This window comes from Vombatus ursinus, unplaced genomic scaffold (genome assembly GCF_900497805.2).
Source record: "Vombatus ursinus unplaced genomic scaffold, bare-nosed wombat genome assembly UNPS02014791.1, whole genome shotgun sequence".
NCBI classification, from domain to species: Eukaryota; Metazoa; Chordata; class Mammalia; order Diprotodontia; family Vombatidae; genus Vombatus; species Vombatus ursinus.
In genome coordinates this window covers 82,311,864-82,329,162 of record NW_020954569.1, presented here as the reverse complement: position 1 = coordinate 82,329,162, position 17,299 = coordinate 82,311,864, and the positions used below count along the sequence as shown (strand labels likewise).

At 36.3% G+C, this 17,299-nt stretch overlaps 1 protein-coding gene across 1 annotated transcript in view; it reads left to right on the top strand.

Annotated features, from left to right (window-relative positions):
* Positions 1-16,362, top strand: part of ADAMTS12 (ADAM metallopeptidase with thrombospondin type 1 motif 12) — a 525,685-nt gene extending 509,323 nt beyond the window's left edge. Inside the window, exon 24 of the mRNA XM_027868744.1 lies at positions 14,520-16,362. Within this exon, the coding sequence (XP_027724545.1) occupies positions 14,520-14,698 (179 nt within the window). The 3' untranslated portion in view covers positions 14,699-16,362. The remainder of the gene's footprint in view (positions 1-14,519) is intronic.
* The last annotated feature ends 937 nt before the right edge of the window (positions 16,363-17,299 follow it).

The following is a 17,299-nucleotide window of genomic DNA, read 5'->3' as shown; positions in this document are numbered from 1 at the left end:
ATTTTTAAGTCTTGTAAATGAAACCTCAAAGAAATTTATTACAAAAATTTCCCCCAATTACCTGTTTTTCTTCTAATCTTTACTACCTTAGATATATTTGTGCAAATATTTTCAATTTTATATAGTCAAAATTATCTTATGTGATCCCATCACTTGTTTAGTCATGATCTCTTTCCTCTATCCCTATGTGCAAAAGGTAATTTCTTCCTTCCTCCTCTAATTTGTTTATGATATGTTCTTTTATATCTAGGTCATGTATCTGGAGTTTATGTTGGTACATGGTGGGAGATGCTAATCTAAACCTAATTTCTGCCAAACTGCTATCTAATTTTCCCAATAGTTTTTGCCAAATAGCAAGTTCTTTTCCCAGTAACTTTGGTCTCATTTCTTGTCATCTGGTTGGACATTTTGCCATTAGACTTTTATTCCTCAAGGTCCTGACTATTTGCTCATCTTCAAGAGACTCCTTCCTGAATGAAGGAACCATGTACCTTCAGCTAGATATCACTTCAGGTCATCACCTTTTAAGTAGAATGCAGATTTGGGCTGGTACACTGAAAAAGGAGCAACTTGGATTAAATAGAATTGTGTACAAAAGAAAAACCTAAACTTTTTGCCTAAAACTGGCCTTATTCTTTAAGGAAAATAAAAAGTACATGAAATATTAGAAAACAATAAAAAGCAGTATGCCCTAAGGCACCTGATTTTTTGATTCAGATGATAAGTAAACAGTGTAAGTGGGGGAATAGAAATGGAAGATTTTATGGAGGAAGTGGGTCTGGAGTTGACCCCTGACCCTTTCTTCTCTCTATTTTCTTCCATACAAACTCCAGAAATGTACTCATTTGCTTGTAACTATGAGGTGGTATTATATGGCCAGGAAACCACAAAAAAACTTTGTGATATGTGACTATTTTAGCATCCTGGAATAGTCATGATGTCACAGGATGCTGTCCCAAACAGTGACAAGTTTCTGGAAGGGAAATCTGAAATTGTTCTATACAGCACATTGCTAGGCCCAGGTGACTACAACTCAATGTTCCTTGATGTTTGATAAACTGATAATATCCTTGATAATATTCTATTTTTGGGGGGGGAGGGGGGAGAGTAGTCAGGCAAATAAATAATGGCAAAGAATTTTCAACAGGATAGGCTGATAGAATTTTAGGGCTAGCAGAGACTATGGAGATCATTTAGTCTATTACTCTCCTTTTAGAGTGAAGTGATTTACCCAAAGGCACATAGCAAAGAAGCAGCTGAACCAGGATTCAATCCTGGTTTTTCTAACTCCAAATTTAGAGCTCTTTTTGCTATCATATGATCTTGAAGCACTTTTTTTTGCTACCATGTGATCTCAAAGCACTTTTTGGGAGGGAAGATGAACAAGCTTTCTTTATTTTCAGGCCAACAAAATCAATGTGCCCACAGTTATATTCAATATACATGGTTTTAATGTTATCCCTTTTGGTTTTGGGTAATATATATTTATTTTGAGCTTAACAAACACCAAATAAAATGGGCATTTCAATTTACATAATACAACAGAAAAAGAGAATTGTTGATTAAACTTCAGTTTGCTCTTATAAATTTTTCTTTTGAAGCATATAAGTTCAACATGTAACTTTGAGAGCTATCCTGCTTGTCTCTGCTTCTGACATTCCTTCTATTCTTTTCTCTGCATTTTTTTTAAAAAAAGAGGCCTTAATGATCCCCTTTTCTTTCATTTCTTTCTTTTTTCCTACTTTATTCCTAACTCCCATCCCTCTTGTGAATAGAAAAAGAAAAAGGCCCCTGACAAATAATACACAGTTAAGCAAAACAAATCCCTCTATTGGCTATCTGAAAAAAGTATTTTTTTATTCTGTACCTTTTGTCTATCATCTGTCAGAGGATGGGAATGTGAAACATGTCACATAAAGAGATGAAATCACAATAATTATATTTATAGTGGTTTTTATGGAGGAACTTGACCTACATTATCTCAGTTGAAACTCAAGACAAACCTGTGAGGTAACTGACAAGGAAATGGATATGCAGAGATGTTAAGGGAATTGTCCAAGGTCCTAAAACTAGTGTCACAGCTGGAGATCAACCCTTGTTCTCTTTGAACTCCAGATTCCATGTTCTCCCCACTATGCCATGGGCCCTTTCATGAAGGTCCCTTCTTGCCAGAGGTGGGTATGTGCATTTGATTTTCAATACAAATTGATTTTTATTAACCTTGGAAAGAGAGCATGGTGAAAGGATTCTGCAACTGCTCTGGGAATGATGGGCATTATCCTTTATGTCCTTTTAAGTGCACTGGAAACATCCTCTTCAACAGTACAGACAATGAAATTCTGGCAGTTCAACAGAGGAAACACTGTAATGGAAAGAGGCCACAGTGATTGAAATGATGAGCTCTTTGTAAACCAAGGCATTTTTGAGCTTAATGCCTTTTTTAAAAAAAAAAATCTGTCTGAGACTTCTGGAAAAGCACACTGCTTCAATTTTCCCATTTATTTAACTGGTCTATTTACAAGATGCTCCTGGATATTGGCCTGGTTTTTGAAAGTAATTTTCTTCAGGAGCCCTCAGTAGCCTTTGCTCTGTGCAAAGAAAAAAAATGACAACAGCAAAATGATAATCTGGGCTCTAACATTCACTCCAGCAAAATCTAAAAGAACATTCTCTCTTGGAAGAAAAATTTGTTAACCGTAGGCATTACATCATCTTTTGAAACTTCAAGAGGACATGTTATTTAGAGATAAAGGGGACCTTAAGAATCCTCTAGTCCAAGTCTCTCATTTTACAGGTGAGGAAACTAAGACCTAGATAGGTTAAGTGACTTGCTCAAGGTTTCTTCAGGAGTAAGTGGCAGAGCCAAGATTAGTCAGTCAATAAAATTTCTCAACACCTACTATGTGCTAGGCATTGTGTTAAGCACTGCAGATAGAAAGAAGGGCAAAAAATAGTCCCTGCTCTCAAGGAGCTCAGGGTCCAATGCGGGAGACAACATGTGAACTACTATTTACAAACAAATTATATACAAGATAAATAGGAAATAACAGAAGGAAGGCACTAGAATGAAGAAGGTTTGGGGAAGGCTTCTTATAGGAGATAGGATTTTAGCTGGACTTGAAGCAATCCAGGAGATAGAAATGAGGAAGGGAGAGCATTCTAAGTGGGAGATAGGCAGAGAAAATCTTTGGAGTCTGGAGATAAAGTGACTTGTTTGGGGAACAGCAAAGAGGCTAGTGTTACTGGATGGAAGAGTGTGTTGAGAGAGGGGAAATGTAAGAAGTTTGGAAATGGCCACTGTTAATTCCCCAAAACAACAGTGTCCCTAAATGTTCTGTGTTGTAAAATGAGGTATGTTTTTTATAAGAATAGATGCTCTCTAAGGTCCCTTCCAGTTTTTAATATAGTATGAATTTGCTCCAGGTTTAGGATAAAAAGCTCCTGCTGAAGTCCTATTCAACTAAATTCAACAAACATGTAATAAACACCTGTCACATTAAAGGCACTATGCTGAAGCAAAGATGAAATGAGCTGTACCCTTAAGGAACTTACAATCTAGAAGATATGGATAGGGTTAAAGGAGAAGGGAGAATCTGAATTAGGTCTTCAAGTAAGAACCCAGCTAAACTATGATTTTAAGAAGTTTAAGTAGGAAAAATACTAGCTATAGGGAATGGTGAAGTCAAGAAAATGGAATTTCTTTCAAGGAGGTTGAGTGGTCCAGTTTTAGCTTAAATGTCTCACTAGGGGAAATAAGAGAAAGTAAGATAAAGCTGGAAAAGTAGATTGGAGCTAGATTTTAGGGGGCCCTGAATGCCACCCTTTGGACTTAATATAGTAGGTATGTAGGCAGCCATTTTTAACAGGAAATTATAAGGTCAAGCCTGTGCATTAGGAAGATGAATGTATATAGTAACTCCAGAAGAAGAGATTGTAGTAGAGGAGTTAAGTCAGGAGACCATAGCAATCATCCAGGCAAGCTAATAAGGACCTGGTCTATTAATTGCAATGAAGACAAAGAGGAGGCAACTGATTTGGGAGATTCTACAGATAGAAATAATAGGGCTTAACAATTCTTGTGGAAACAAGGGAGTATGAAGAACCGAAGATAGCTGCTGAATTCTGATTGTGAGTTACTGAGAAGATATAGAGTAGATGTGGGGGGAGGGGGAAGATGAGATTGTTTGTAAAATATGTTGAGTTTGAGATACTGGTGGGACTGTCTAGGAGATAGCTGAAAATGTGGGTTGAGGTCAAAATAGAGACCAGAACTAGTGATGTGGTTTTTAGGAGACATCCTTATAGAGATAATAGTTAAGTTATAGATGTGAATGAGATTATGAAGAGGAAACTTCTAGAAAATGGGTCCTTTTTTAAAAAACAATTTATTTTTAGTTTTTAACATTCACTTCCATAAGATTTTAAGTTTTAAATTTTTTCCTCCTCCCTCTGCTCTCCCCCCACAAAGATGGTGTGTAATCTGATATAGGCTCTACTTATACATTCATATTAAGCATACTTTTCCATTAGTCATGATGTAAAGAACAATTAGAACTAATGGAGGAACCATGAGAATGAAGCAATAAAACAAAACAACAAAATAAAAGGGGAGCAAATAGTATGCTGCCATCTGCATTTAAACTCCATAGTTCTTTTTCTGGACATGGACAGCATTTTCCATTATGAGTCTTTTGGAGTTGTCTTAGATCATTGCATTGCTGAGTAGAGCCAAGTCTATCAAAGCCAGTCATCACACAGTGTGGCTGTTATTGTGTACAACATTCTCCTGGTTCTGCTCATTTCACTCAGCATCGGTTCATATCAGTCTTTCCAGGTTTTGCTGAAATCTGCCTGCTCGTCACTTATAGCACAATAGTATTCTATTAATTCATATACCACAACTTGTTTATAGACCTCTTTTTAGAATAATGTTTTCAAATTCATAAAATAAAATGCATAGGATCATATAAGAAACCAAAGATTAGTGGAGAAAAAAGATGTGATTTTTCCCATCCAAGTTCATGGACCCCATATTAAGAACCCCTGGCAGAAGACTGAGAGTATGGCTTAGAGAATATGTCTATATTTAGAAGATGAAAAGAAGAAAAGTCAGTGAAAGGAATTGAGGAGTGGTAGAGAAATAGGGGAGCCAGGAGAGTTGAGGGTCATGGAAACCAAAAAAGAGAGAGTTAAAAGAAGAAAGGAAAAGTGATCAAAAGTACAAAATGTTTTAGAGAGATAGTGGGGGAAGGGTGGTGAGAAATTAGGTGAAACTTTTCACTGAATTTAGTGATCAGTTGTTTAACAAGTTTTTATGAAATAGTTTTATGAGCCAGGCATTGAAGATACAAAGACAAAAAAGAAACAATCCCTACCTTCAAGAAGCTTATATTCTATTAGAAGAGATAACATGTAAATATAGAAGTATATATGTACATGTGTGTACATATGACTTATGGTGCCAAGATGGTAGAGTGAGGAAGGAACCCTCTGAAGCTCTCCCAATTCCCCTCCAAACAACTAGAAAAATTGCCTCAGAACTGTTCCAGGAGCAGAAAAGCAGCTTATGAGCATGACAGGAAAGGTCTGTCTCACTGGGGTGGGAGGGGAGGGAGGTCCAAGAGCAGTAATAGCAGCCAACCTCACAGCAGGGGGCCTACAGCTGGGCTCCAAGCCTGGGCCAATCTACCAGGGCAGCCTTGCCCTCACGGAAACCAGAGACCCCCTAGGCAAGTGAATAGTCTTTGCAGAGCAGCAATCCACCTCAGTGACCCCACCCCCAGCACAGGTTACCACTGAGGCCTTGACCCCACTGCTGAACAGGATTGAAGCCTCACTCCAGGGCTGGCCAATGGTGAGACCCTGCTCCTGGAGTTTGCTAGCAAAGAGACCCTATTTCCATAGCAACAGAGCAGCAGGACCCCACCACTGGGGCAGGACAGCAGCTAAACCCCACACCTAGGGGAGGCCAACAGAGAGGTCCTATCACTACCCCTCAGTATGATACAGTGAAAACAGCTAAGCCCTGAAGCCCAGTGAAAGCCAATAGTAAGACACAGAGCCCCAGCACAAAAATCTTAGGACAGTGCAGGACCAGAGCCCAATTCTCACATGAAAACAGCAAGTCATAAAAAAGGCAGAAAGATGGGCAAAAAAAAAAGAAAGAAAGAAATTGACTTTAGAAAGTTACTATGGTGAAAAGAAGGATTAAGGCATAAACTTGGAAGAGGACAATAGTGCCAAAATGGCTACATGTAAAACCTCAAAGAAAAATGTAATTTGGTTTCAGGCCCAAAAAGAATTCCTGGAAGAGCTTTAAAAGGATTTTAAAAAGTAAATGAGAGAAGTAGAAGAAAAATTGAGAAAAGAAATGAGTAATACAAGAGAATAATGAAAAAAAAGTCAATAGAATGGAAAAAGATATATAAAAATTAACTGAGGAAAATAACTCCCTAAAAAATAGGATTGGTCAAATGGAAAAGGAAGTACAAAAGCTCACTGAAGAAAATAATTTCTTAAAAATTAGAATTCAGCAAGTGGAAGTTAATGACTCTGAGACATCAAGACACTCTAAAACAAAATTTGTAAAGTTAAAAAAAAGAAAATGTGAAATTTCTCATTACAAAAAACAACTGACCCAGAAAATAGATCCAGGAGACATAATATAAGAGTTATTGGACTACCTGAAAGCCATGATAAAAAAAAAAAAAACCTGAACATCAACTTTCAAGAAGTTATCCAAAAAAAAGTTGCCCTGACATATCAGAATCAGACAGCAAAATAGAAATTGAAAGAATCCATTGATCACCACCTGAAAGAGATCCCAATATGAAAACTTCAAGGAATATGATAGCCAAATTCCAGAGCTTGCAGATCAAGGAGAAAGTACTGCAAGCAGCCAAAAGAAACAATTCAAATATCATGGAGCTACAGTCAGGATTACACAAGATTTGGCAGAGGGCTTAGAATATGATATTCCAGAAGGCAAAGGAGTTAGGGTTACCTAACCAGAATCACCTACCCAGCAAAATTGAATATAAATCTTTCAGGGAAAAAATGAACATTTAATAAAATGGAGGACTTTCCAGCATTCCTAATTAAAAGATCAAAGCTGAATAAAAACTTTGACCTCCAAATACAAGAATCAAGGGAAACATAAAAAGGTAAAAAAAGAAACGAGAGAGAAAATATGAGAAATTCAATAAGGTTTAACTGTTTATATTTCTATATGGCAAGATAATATTTGTAACTCTTAAGAACTTTATTATATAAAAGCAATTAGAAGGAGCATATATAGACAGAGGGTGTGGATATAAGGTGACAAGGATGGGATTATCGCCCCCCCCAAAAAAATAAAGGGGTAAGAAAGAAAAATTGCACTGAAAGAAGGAAGAGGGAACTTGAATGGGGTCAATTATCCCACATTAAAGAGGCATGAAAAAGCTATTATAATGGAGGGCAAGATGGGGGTGGGTGGGCAAAGCTTCAACCTTATTCTCATCAAAATTGGCTCAAATTGGGTATAACTATACACACTCAGTTGGATACAGAAATCTATCTTACCCTGTAAGGAAGTAAAAAGGAATGGGGATACTAGAAGAGGGGACTGATAAAATGGAGAGTAGATTGGGGAAGGTGGTGATCAGAATTAAAACATTTGTGAGGAGGTAAAAGGTGGGGGATAAGATGAGGGGAATAAACAAGGGGAAAATAGCATGGAGGGAAATACAGTTAGTTATCATAACTATAAATATGAATGGGGTAAACTCTCCCATGAAATGGAAGTAGACAACAGAGTGGATTAAAAACCAGAATCCTACAATATGTTATTTAAAAAGAAACACATTTGAAGCAGAGAGATACATACAGGGTAAAGGTAAGGGGCTGGAGCAGAATTTATTATGCTTCAGATGAAGTGAAGAAAACAGGGGTAGCAATCATGATCTCAGATAAAGCAAAAGCAAAATGGATCTAATTTTAAAAGATAAGGAAAGAAACTATATCTTGCTGAAAGGTACCTTAGACAATGGAGTCATATCAATACTAAACATATATGTACCAAATGGTATAGTATCTAAATTTTTGAAGGAGAAGTTGAATGAGTTATAGGAGGAAATAGATAATAAAACTGTACTAGTAGGGGACCTCAACTTTCCCATCTCAGAACTAGATAAATCTAACAAAAAATAAATAAACAAGAAAGAAGCTAAAGAGGTGAATAAAATTCTGAAAAAGCTAAATATGATAGATCTCTGAAGAAAATTGAATGAGAATATAAAGGAATATACCTTTTTCTCTGGAATACATGGCATCTACACAAAAATTGACCATATATTAGGACATAAAAACTCACAACTAAATGCAGAAAAGCAGAAATAGTTGATGCATCCTTTTCAGATCATAATGCAATAAAAATGGCATTCAATAATGGACAAAGGAAAGAGAGATTAAACATTAATTGCAAATTAAATAATCTAATCCTAACAAAATAAATGGGTCAAAGAGCAAATCATGGAAACAATTGATAATTTCATTAAAGAAAATTACAACAAGAAGACAACATACCAAAATTTATGGGATGCAGCCAAAGCAGTACTTAGGGAAAAATTGATGTCTCTAATTGCTTACATCAATGAAATAGAGAAAAAGCAGATAAATGAATTTAGCATTCAACTTTTAAAAAAATAGAAAAAGAACAAATTAACAATCCCCAATTAAATACCAAATTTGAAATCCTGAAAATCTAAGGAGATTGATAAAAATTGAAAGTAAGAAAACCATTGAACTATTAAATAAAATTAGAAACTGGTTTTATGAAAAAAAACTATAAAATAGATAAAACATTGGTTAATTTGATTTTAAAAAAAGAAAGAAGAAAATCAAACTACTAGTATCAACAGTGAAGGGAGTGAATCCAACACCAGTGAAGAAGAAATTAAGACAATTTCTTTGAGCTATTTTGCCCAACTATATATTAACAAATTTGACAACCAAATGAAATAGATGAACATCTGCAAAAATATAAATTACCCAGATTGACAGAAGAAGAAATAAAATACTTAAATAACTCAATCTTAGAAAAACAAATTGAACAAGCCATCAGTGAACTTCCTAAGAAAAAATCCCCAGAATTAGATAGATTCACAAGTGAATTCTACCAAACATTTAAAGAAACAATTAATCCCAATACTATATAAACTATTTGGAAAAACAGATGAAGGAGTTCTACCTAATTCCTTTTATGACACAAATATGGTGCTGATACCCAAACCAGGAAGAGGCAAAACAGAGAAAGAAAATTATAGACCAATTTCTTTAATAAATATTGAAGCAAAAAATTAAATAAAATACTAGCAAAGAGATTACAGCAATATACCACAAGGATTATGCACTATGATCAGGTGGGATTTATACCAGGAATGCTGGGCTGGTTCAATATTAGAAAAACCATCAGCATAATTGACCATATCAACAACAAAACCAACAGAAATCATAATTATCTCAAGAGATGCAGAAAAGACCTTTGGCAAAATGCAGCACTAATTCCTATTAAAAAAAAATAACACTAGAGAGCAAAGGAATAAATGGAGCTTACCTTAAAATTATAAGTAATATTTATCTAAAACCATCAGCAAGCATTATCTGTAAGGGGATAAGCTAGACGCCTTCCCGGTGAAATCAGAGGTGAAGCAAAGATGCCCATTATCACTTCCATTATTTAACATTGTACTAGAAATGTTAACTACAGCAATAAGAGAAGAAAAGAAAATTGAAGGAATTAGAATAGGCAATGAGAAAATGAAGCTATCATTCTTTGCAGAGATATGATGTTATACTTAGAAAATCAAATAAAAAACTATTTTAAATTATTAATGATTTTAGCAAAGTTGCAGAATACAAAATAAACCCAAATAAATAATCAGCATTTCTATGTATTTCCAACAAAGTCTAGCAACAAGGAATAAAGAAATTCCATTTAAAATAACTATAGACAATATAAAATTTTTGGTAATCTACCTTCTAAGACAAACCAAGGAACCATAAGAACACAATTACAAAACACTTTTCACACAAATAAAGTCAGATCTAAACAATTGGAAAAATATCAATTGCTCATGGGTAGGCTGAGCCAATATAACAAAAATTACAATTCTACCTAAATCTATTTATTCAGTGCCATACCAATCAAAGTATCAAAAATTATTTTATAGAGCTAGAAAAAACAATAACAAAATTCATCTGGAAGAATAAAAGCTCAAGGATATCAGGGAAATCAATGGGGAAAAATGTGAAGGAAGGTGGTCTAACTGTACCAGATCTCAAACTGTGTAATAAAGCAGTAATTATCAAAACAATCTGGTACTGGCTAAGAAATAGAATGATGGATCAGAAGGATAAATTAAGTATGAATTACATTATAGTAAATGACCACAGTAATCTAGTATATGATTAGCCCAAAGATCTGTGCTTTTGGAACAGAACCTCATTATTTGACAAAAACTGCTGGGAAAACTGGAAAACAGTAGGACAGAAACCAGGTATAGACCAACATCTCACACTGTAGACCAAGAAAAGGTCAAAATAGGTAAATGATTTACATATAAAGGTTGATATCATAAGTAAATTAAGAGAACATGGAATTGTTTATCTGTCAGATTTATGGATAAGGGAAGAATTTAGGAACAAAAAAGAAATAAACAGCATTACAAAATGTAAAATAGAAAATTGATGATATGAAATTTTAAAAGTTTTAAACAAAAAAACCATTCCAACCAAAATCATAATGAGAGCAGAAAACTGGGAAAAAATATTTGCAACAAGTATCTCTGATAGAAGCCTCATTTCTCAAATATATAGAGACCTGAGTCAAGTTTATAAAAATTCAAGTCATTCCCCAATTGATAAATGGTCAAAGGATATGAACAAGCAGTTTTCAGACAAAGAAATCAAAGATATCAATAATCACATGAAAAAATGCTCTAAAACACTATTGAACAGAGAAATGCAAATTAAAACAACTCTGAGGTACCACCTCACACCTATCAGATTGGCAAATATAACAAAAAAAGAAAAGTGTTGGATGTTGGAGGGGATGTGGGAGAACTGGGATACTAATACACTGCTGATAGAATTGTGAACTGATCCAACCATTATGTAGAGCAATTTGGAGCTATGATCAAAGGGTTATAAAACAGTACATACCCTTTGACCCAGCAATACCACTTGCTAGGTCCAAAAACATCCAAAAAAGGGAAAAGGACCTATTTGTACAAAAATATTTATAGCAGCTCTTTTTATGATGGCTAAGAATTGGACATCAAAGAGATGTCTATCAATCGGTGATTGGCTAAACACGCTGTGGTATATGATTGTAATGGAATATTATTGTTCTCTAAGAAATGATAAGCAGGATGCTTTCAGAAAAAAACCTGGAAAGACTTACATGAACTGATGCATAGTGAAGTGAACAGAACCAGGAGAATATCATACATAGTAATAGCAATATTGTTCAATAAAGAACTGTGAATGACTTAACTATTCTGAGCAATACAGTAATCCAAGACAATCCCAAAGGACTAATAATGAAGCATACTATCTACCTCCAGAGAAAGAGCTGATATTGTTTGAATACAGACTGAAGTATGCTGCTTTTCACTTTCTTTCTTTCATTTTTATTAGAGTCTTCTTGTACAAAATGATTAATATGGAAATGTTTTACATAATTGCATATGTATAACCTATATCTGATTGCTTACCATCTCAGGGAACAGGGAGAGGAGGGAAGGATAGAATTTGGAAACTTTATATAAAACTTTATTTAAAATGTTTAAAAATTTTAAAAAATATGTATATATGTTGACAAAGGTACAGAGATGGGAATGAAACATTAGAATATCTTATGTATGGAATAGCAAGAAGGTCAGTTTGCCTACACCATACTGTTTGTGAGGGTTAGTAATAATAATCCTGGAAAGGAAGGTGTGGGCCAAGTTGTGAAGGGCTTTAAATGCCAACTAGAAAAGTTGAATTTGATCCCAGATGTAGTAGGGGATGACTGGAGTTTATTGAGCAGGAAAGAGATATGGTCAGACTTATGCAGTAGAGAAATCACTCTGTTAGCTTTGTGGAGAATGGATTGGGAAGACAGAGACTTGAAGCAAGGACACTAATTAGGAGGCTATTGAAAGAGCTCAGGAGAGAGAGGATGAGGAGCTGAACTAGAATGTTAGTCATGTGACTAGAAAGAACGGGATAGATAGTTGTAAGAAATACTGTGTAGGTAGAATTAACAAGTCTTGTCAAGTGATTGGTTTGTTTTGGTTTTTTTTTTTTTGTTGTTGGTTTTTTGGTGAGGCAATTGGGGTTAAGTGACTTGCCCAGAGTCACACAGCTAGTAAGTGTTATGTGTCTGAGGCCGGATTTGAACTCAGGTCTTCCTGAATCCAGGGCTGGTACTCTATCCACTGCGCCACCTAGCTGTCCCCCCCAAGGGATTGGATATGTGGGATAAGTGAGAATGAGTTGTTGAGGATGACAACAATGTTGTAAAACTGGGTGACTGGAAGAATGCTGATGCCCTCAATATCAATAGAGAAGTTTAGAAGAGGAGTAAATTCTGTTGAGTTTGGGGTAGCTATTACACGTCCAGTTGGACATGTACAGTTGTCAGTTGGTGATATAAGTTTGGAGCTCAGGACAGTGATGAGGGCTGAACGTAAAAGTAGAGGAATGTAATTAAATCCATAGGAGTTGATAGTCACCAAGTGAGACAATGCAGAGAGAGAAGAATGTCTAGGACAGAGCCTTTGGGGTGCACCCCCAGTTAAAGTGGGGTATTGGATATTAAGAAGTAATTGGTGATCTTAGAGTAGTCTCAGTTGAATGTTGGGAGCTGAAGCCAAATCATCTCAGTCTTCTCAATAATGTAGAAAACAAGGTCATTTACTGATGAGGAGTGGAGGAGATATAAAGTTAAGGACTTGAAGATGGAGAAAGTTTGGAAAGGTGACTGCAGGAAATGTAATAGGAAGTCATTAAGTAGTGATTTAAAGGACAACTGAGTAGCAACTAGAATTCAGCTGAGGTTTGAGAGCCTAAATTTATAATGGAAAGGATCAATACCATTTAGTTGATGTGCTCTGCAACACTCAGCAGCTTGGGAGGAATAAAGAAAACCTAGAGGGTTAGTTACCAAAAGTAGGGAATGAACATAAACTGTGTGGAAGAAAGTAAAGCCAGTTAAGATGCTTGGGATTGTGACAAGTAGTTTTGGAATGTGTGGTCAACAAATGAGTTAACAAATATTTTTTAGGCATCTGCTATATACCAAGCATTGTGCTAAGCACTGGAGATACAAGTACAAAGGATAAAACAAACAATTCTTGCTCTCAAAGACAACATTCTAATTGGGGTATTGGCTGAATAAGCAGACAAATGCACTAGATCATAGGTGATAGGATGCCAGAATAGGAATAAGACAAAGATCTAGAGATACAGGTTAAATAGAAGTGAGATTGTGGGAGAGGTAGAATGACAGAAGAGTGGTCAGAGAGGAAAATTTCATAGTTAAAGGTTCAGTCAGTCAATTAAGCACCCACTGTGTGCCAGCCACTAGGCTGAGCAGTGGGGATACAAAGAAAGACAAAATATAATCTCTGCCCTCAAAAGCTCACAGTTTAATAGGGGAGACAATAAGCAAACCAATATATACAAACAACCTATATGTTGGATACATAGGAAATAATTAAGAAGAAAAGCATTAGAATTAAAAGGTGTTGGGAAAGGCTTCCTGAAGATGGGACTTGAAGGAAGCCAGGGAAGTCAGAAGGAGGAAATGAAGAAGAGATGATGGAGAATAGCCAGAGAAAATGCCCAGAGTCAAAAGATGGAGTGACTTGTTCATGGAACAGCAAGGAGGACAGTGTCACTGGATCAAAGAGCAAATGGCAGGGAGTAAGGTGTAAGAAGCCTAGAAAGATATGGGGGAGGGGGGTGAAGGGGAGTGCTAAGTTATAAAGAGCTTGAAATGCCAAACAGAGGATTTTACTCCTGGAAGGGAGTCAATGGAATTTATTGAGTAGTGACATGGTCAGACCTATACTTTAGGAAAATTACCTAGGCTGATGAATGGAGGATAGATTGGAGTGGGGAGAGACTTGAGGAAGGCAGACCCAGCAGTAGGCTAGTAATGGTACAAATGTAAGGTGAGGGTCTGCACCAAGGCAGTGGCAGTATCAGAGGAGAGAAGGGAGTGTATTCCAGAGATATTATAGAGCTGAAATTTACAGACCTTGGCAAGATATTGGATATAGGGAAGGGGTGAGAGCTAGTGAGGAGTTAAGGATGAAATCCAGGTTGTGAGTATGAAGGCCTGGGAAGATGATGTTGCTTTTGACAGTAAAAGGGAAGTTAAGAGTGAGAAATGGTTTAAAAGGGAAAATAATGAGTCCTATTCTGGACATCTTGAGTCAAGCAAACAAAGCACAATTCCTTTTTTTTTTTATTTTTCTCTCTCACAGATCTACCTTGCAGCAAGGACAAGCTTTCATCCGCTTTCTGCCAGACACTGAAAACTATGGGCAAATGCTCCGTCATCACTCTAAGAACTCAGTGCTGCTACACGTGTGCCAGGCCTCACACCATCCAGGCTCGACAGCAGAAAAATCGACAGGGCTTCAGAAAATCCAAACTGCTCTGAAGCCAAAAGGAATCCATCCTCCATCAAAGACAGCAACAACCTGCTAGACATGATGAGTTCTGGGCTCTGGGTTAATTTTATTGAGGTCTCAGTTCATTTATTTGAAACTGGGTCATTAAAAAAATCCTATTATGTTCCTCTATCCTAAGGGATGTTGTTGAGCTGTATGTAATATGTGCTGATCCCTGGCAGAAAGGTGTGATATCCAATCAGCTTAGCTCTATGGATTCCTGCCATTTGTTACAGGGTATAACTTCTATGAAAGGTACCTAATTTGGATAATTCTATGAAGTCTTATGCCTCCTCAAAGAAGGAAAAGGTCCCATATTTCCATTCTACCTCAGGCATGCCAAGACAGAGAACTGTGGTTATAAAGGGTACAATGAAATCCTACTGATTTCTCTCTCTGAGTGCACCTTGCCCTCTTACCTGCCCATCAAAACTGTTTAACATCCTCAGAGGGATAGTTTATAGGTCTTAACAGTGATATTTACCTACACATAACCCAGACTGAGGGAAAAAGCTTTATCTGACCAATATCCAATGGAAAGCAGAATGAAAGAATTAGTATTTCCCTTCACCAATCCCCCAAGTCCTCTGTGTGGACTGTGTCTCTATTCTGAGATATTAGACTAATAGAAACAAGCTTAAACTGAATGCTGAGGAATTAAGAATGAATTGTTAAATCCTGAGAGGGTCTACCACAGGTGAGGGGAAAAAAACAAACAAACCTGGCTGTCTGAAATATACATCCATACATACATACATACACAGTAATTTCCAGAAATCTGCTTTTATTTTCTCTTCTACACCAGGAAATATCCTTTCACTAGGACAGATGGGGATATCTCTCCTCTACCTACCTGATTCTACCTACAAGCTTATTCGTGATAAAATCACTTACTGCTGATAGATCTGCTGTGGGTTACCCTGTGCAAGTTAGTATAGATACATCATTAGCAACCCTGAGTTGAAGAAGTAGATGCTAGAGGATGGTCAGTAAACGTGAAATTAAACTTCAAAAAGAACAAGGAAATTGTGTAAAAGTAAGAACCTGGTATTAAATTCCCCAATCTAGTACAAGCAACTTCCTCAATTATATCCTCAGAGAGCCTCAGCATTTAATGACATACTTTCCAGCTTGATATAGACTAAACTGTTTTTAGGAAATGAGTGAGTAATACCTGTTAGTGCCAATAGGAAGTTTTTTTTTTTAAGTTATTTGTTTTTTCCTGAGGACTGAAATAAGACCTTTATGGTTAAAACTGCTATTTTGGGGAGCTTTTGGCAGAGGGTTCACAAAATAAACACAACCATCCATAAGAAAAGGTTGTGGTGGGTAGTACAAAGTCTGTAGCTTCAGTGATAAAGACTAATGAAGCTTCAAGTAGGCCCTCCATAAATACTTGTTCAGTAAAATTCAACACGACTCTACTATGTACTAGGTGTCATGCTTGGAGCTGGGAACATAGAGGCAAAAACTAAATACTCCCTGCTCCCAGAGTTTACATTCTACCGGAGGGGGAAAAACATGTGTACAAGTTAAAGTTAAAATATATATAATTACAGCATGGATAAAATAGTCTGATCAAGAACATATATATGTCTGGCCTCTGACACTTGCTAGCTGTGTGACCCTGGGCAAGTCACCTAACCCCGATTGCCTCAGCAAAAAAACAAAAACAAAAAACAACAAAAAAGAGCATGTGCATATATATTTATATACTTTACAGTTATTAAATAATAATAACAATAATAATGGACTAAAAATTTCAGAAAAATACATATAAAAATCACTCTGTTAGACTCTGGAAGAGATACAAAATTCAGATAAGACCTTGTCTCTGCCCTTGTGGAGTTCATAGTCTGATGTTTTCACTTGTTGAACGGAATTGTTCCATGAGCCTGCCATCTCAGATAGCATGATTTGAGTCATTCTAAACTCCTGGGGTAGACTAATGACTGCAGTTTCCTCTTTCATCTCTAATTGACACTGATAGCAATTGCCTTAAGACTTAACAACTTACTGTTCAAATAAATTGATTTCCCATGTGAAGTCTCATCAGATTTGAGCATCTGAGATCAGTTAGTTGAGTTGGTTAGAGCCCAGGACTAAGGGAGGATGATATTGTTGGTTTGGTTTCTGAATCTTACCTAGAACAAGTGTGTGTGGATCAACGTAGACCCCACAAAGGGAGGGAGAACAAGTCTAAGCCCTCACCTGGGCAGTCAGCATTGTTACCTTTGTGGAAGGGATAGCACATTCCCAGACTCATCAACATTTCTACTCTAATCATGCATTTCATCTTCTAATGAGGCAAAGTATTCTCAGCTACAGTTACCCATATTCCCATAGAACATCTGTTCAGCAGAATGGTGCTATTGAATAATGGTGCTGATATCTGGATGGTGGCAGAAATAATATATTCATATATATGTATAGATAGATATAGAGTGTGTGTATATGAAACTATACATACTTTGTACAAAATGATACTTAATGGTGTTGCTGGCCAATGCCAGTTCTATTACTTTGATACTGTGTGCTTTAAGTTTGTGTTATATGCTTTTTATTTTATTTTTAAAGCTATGAATGTCAAA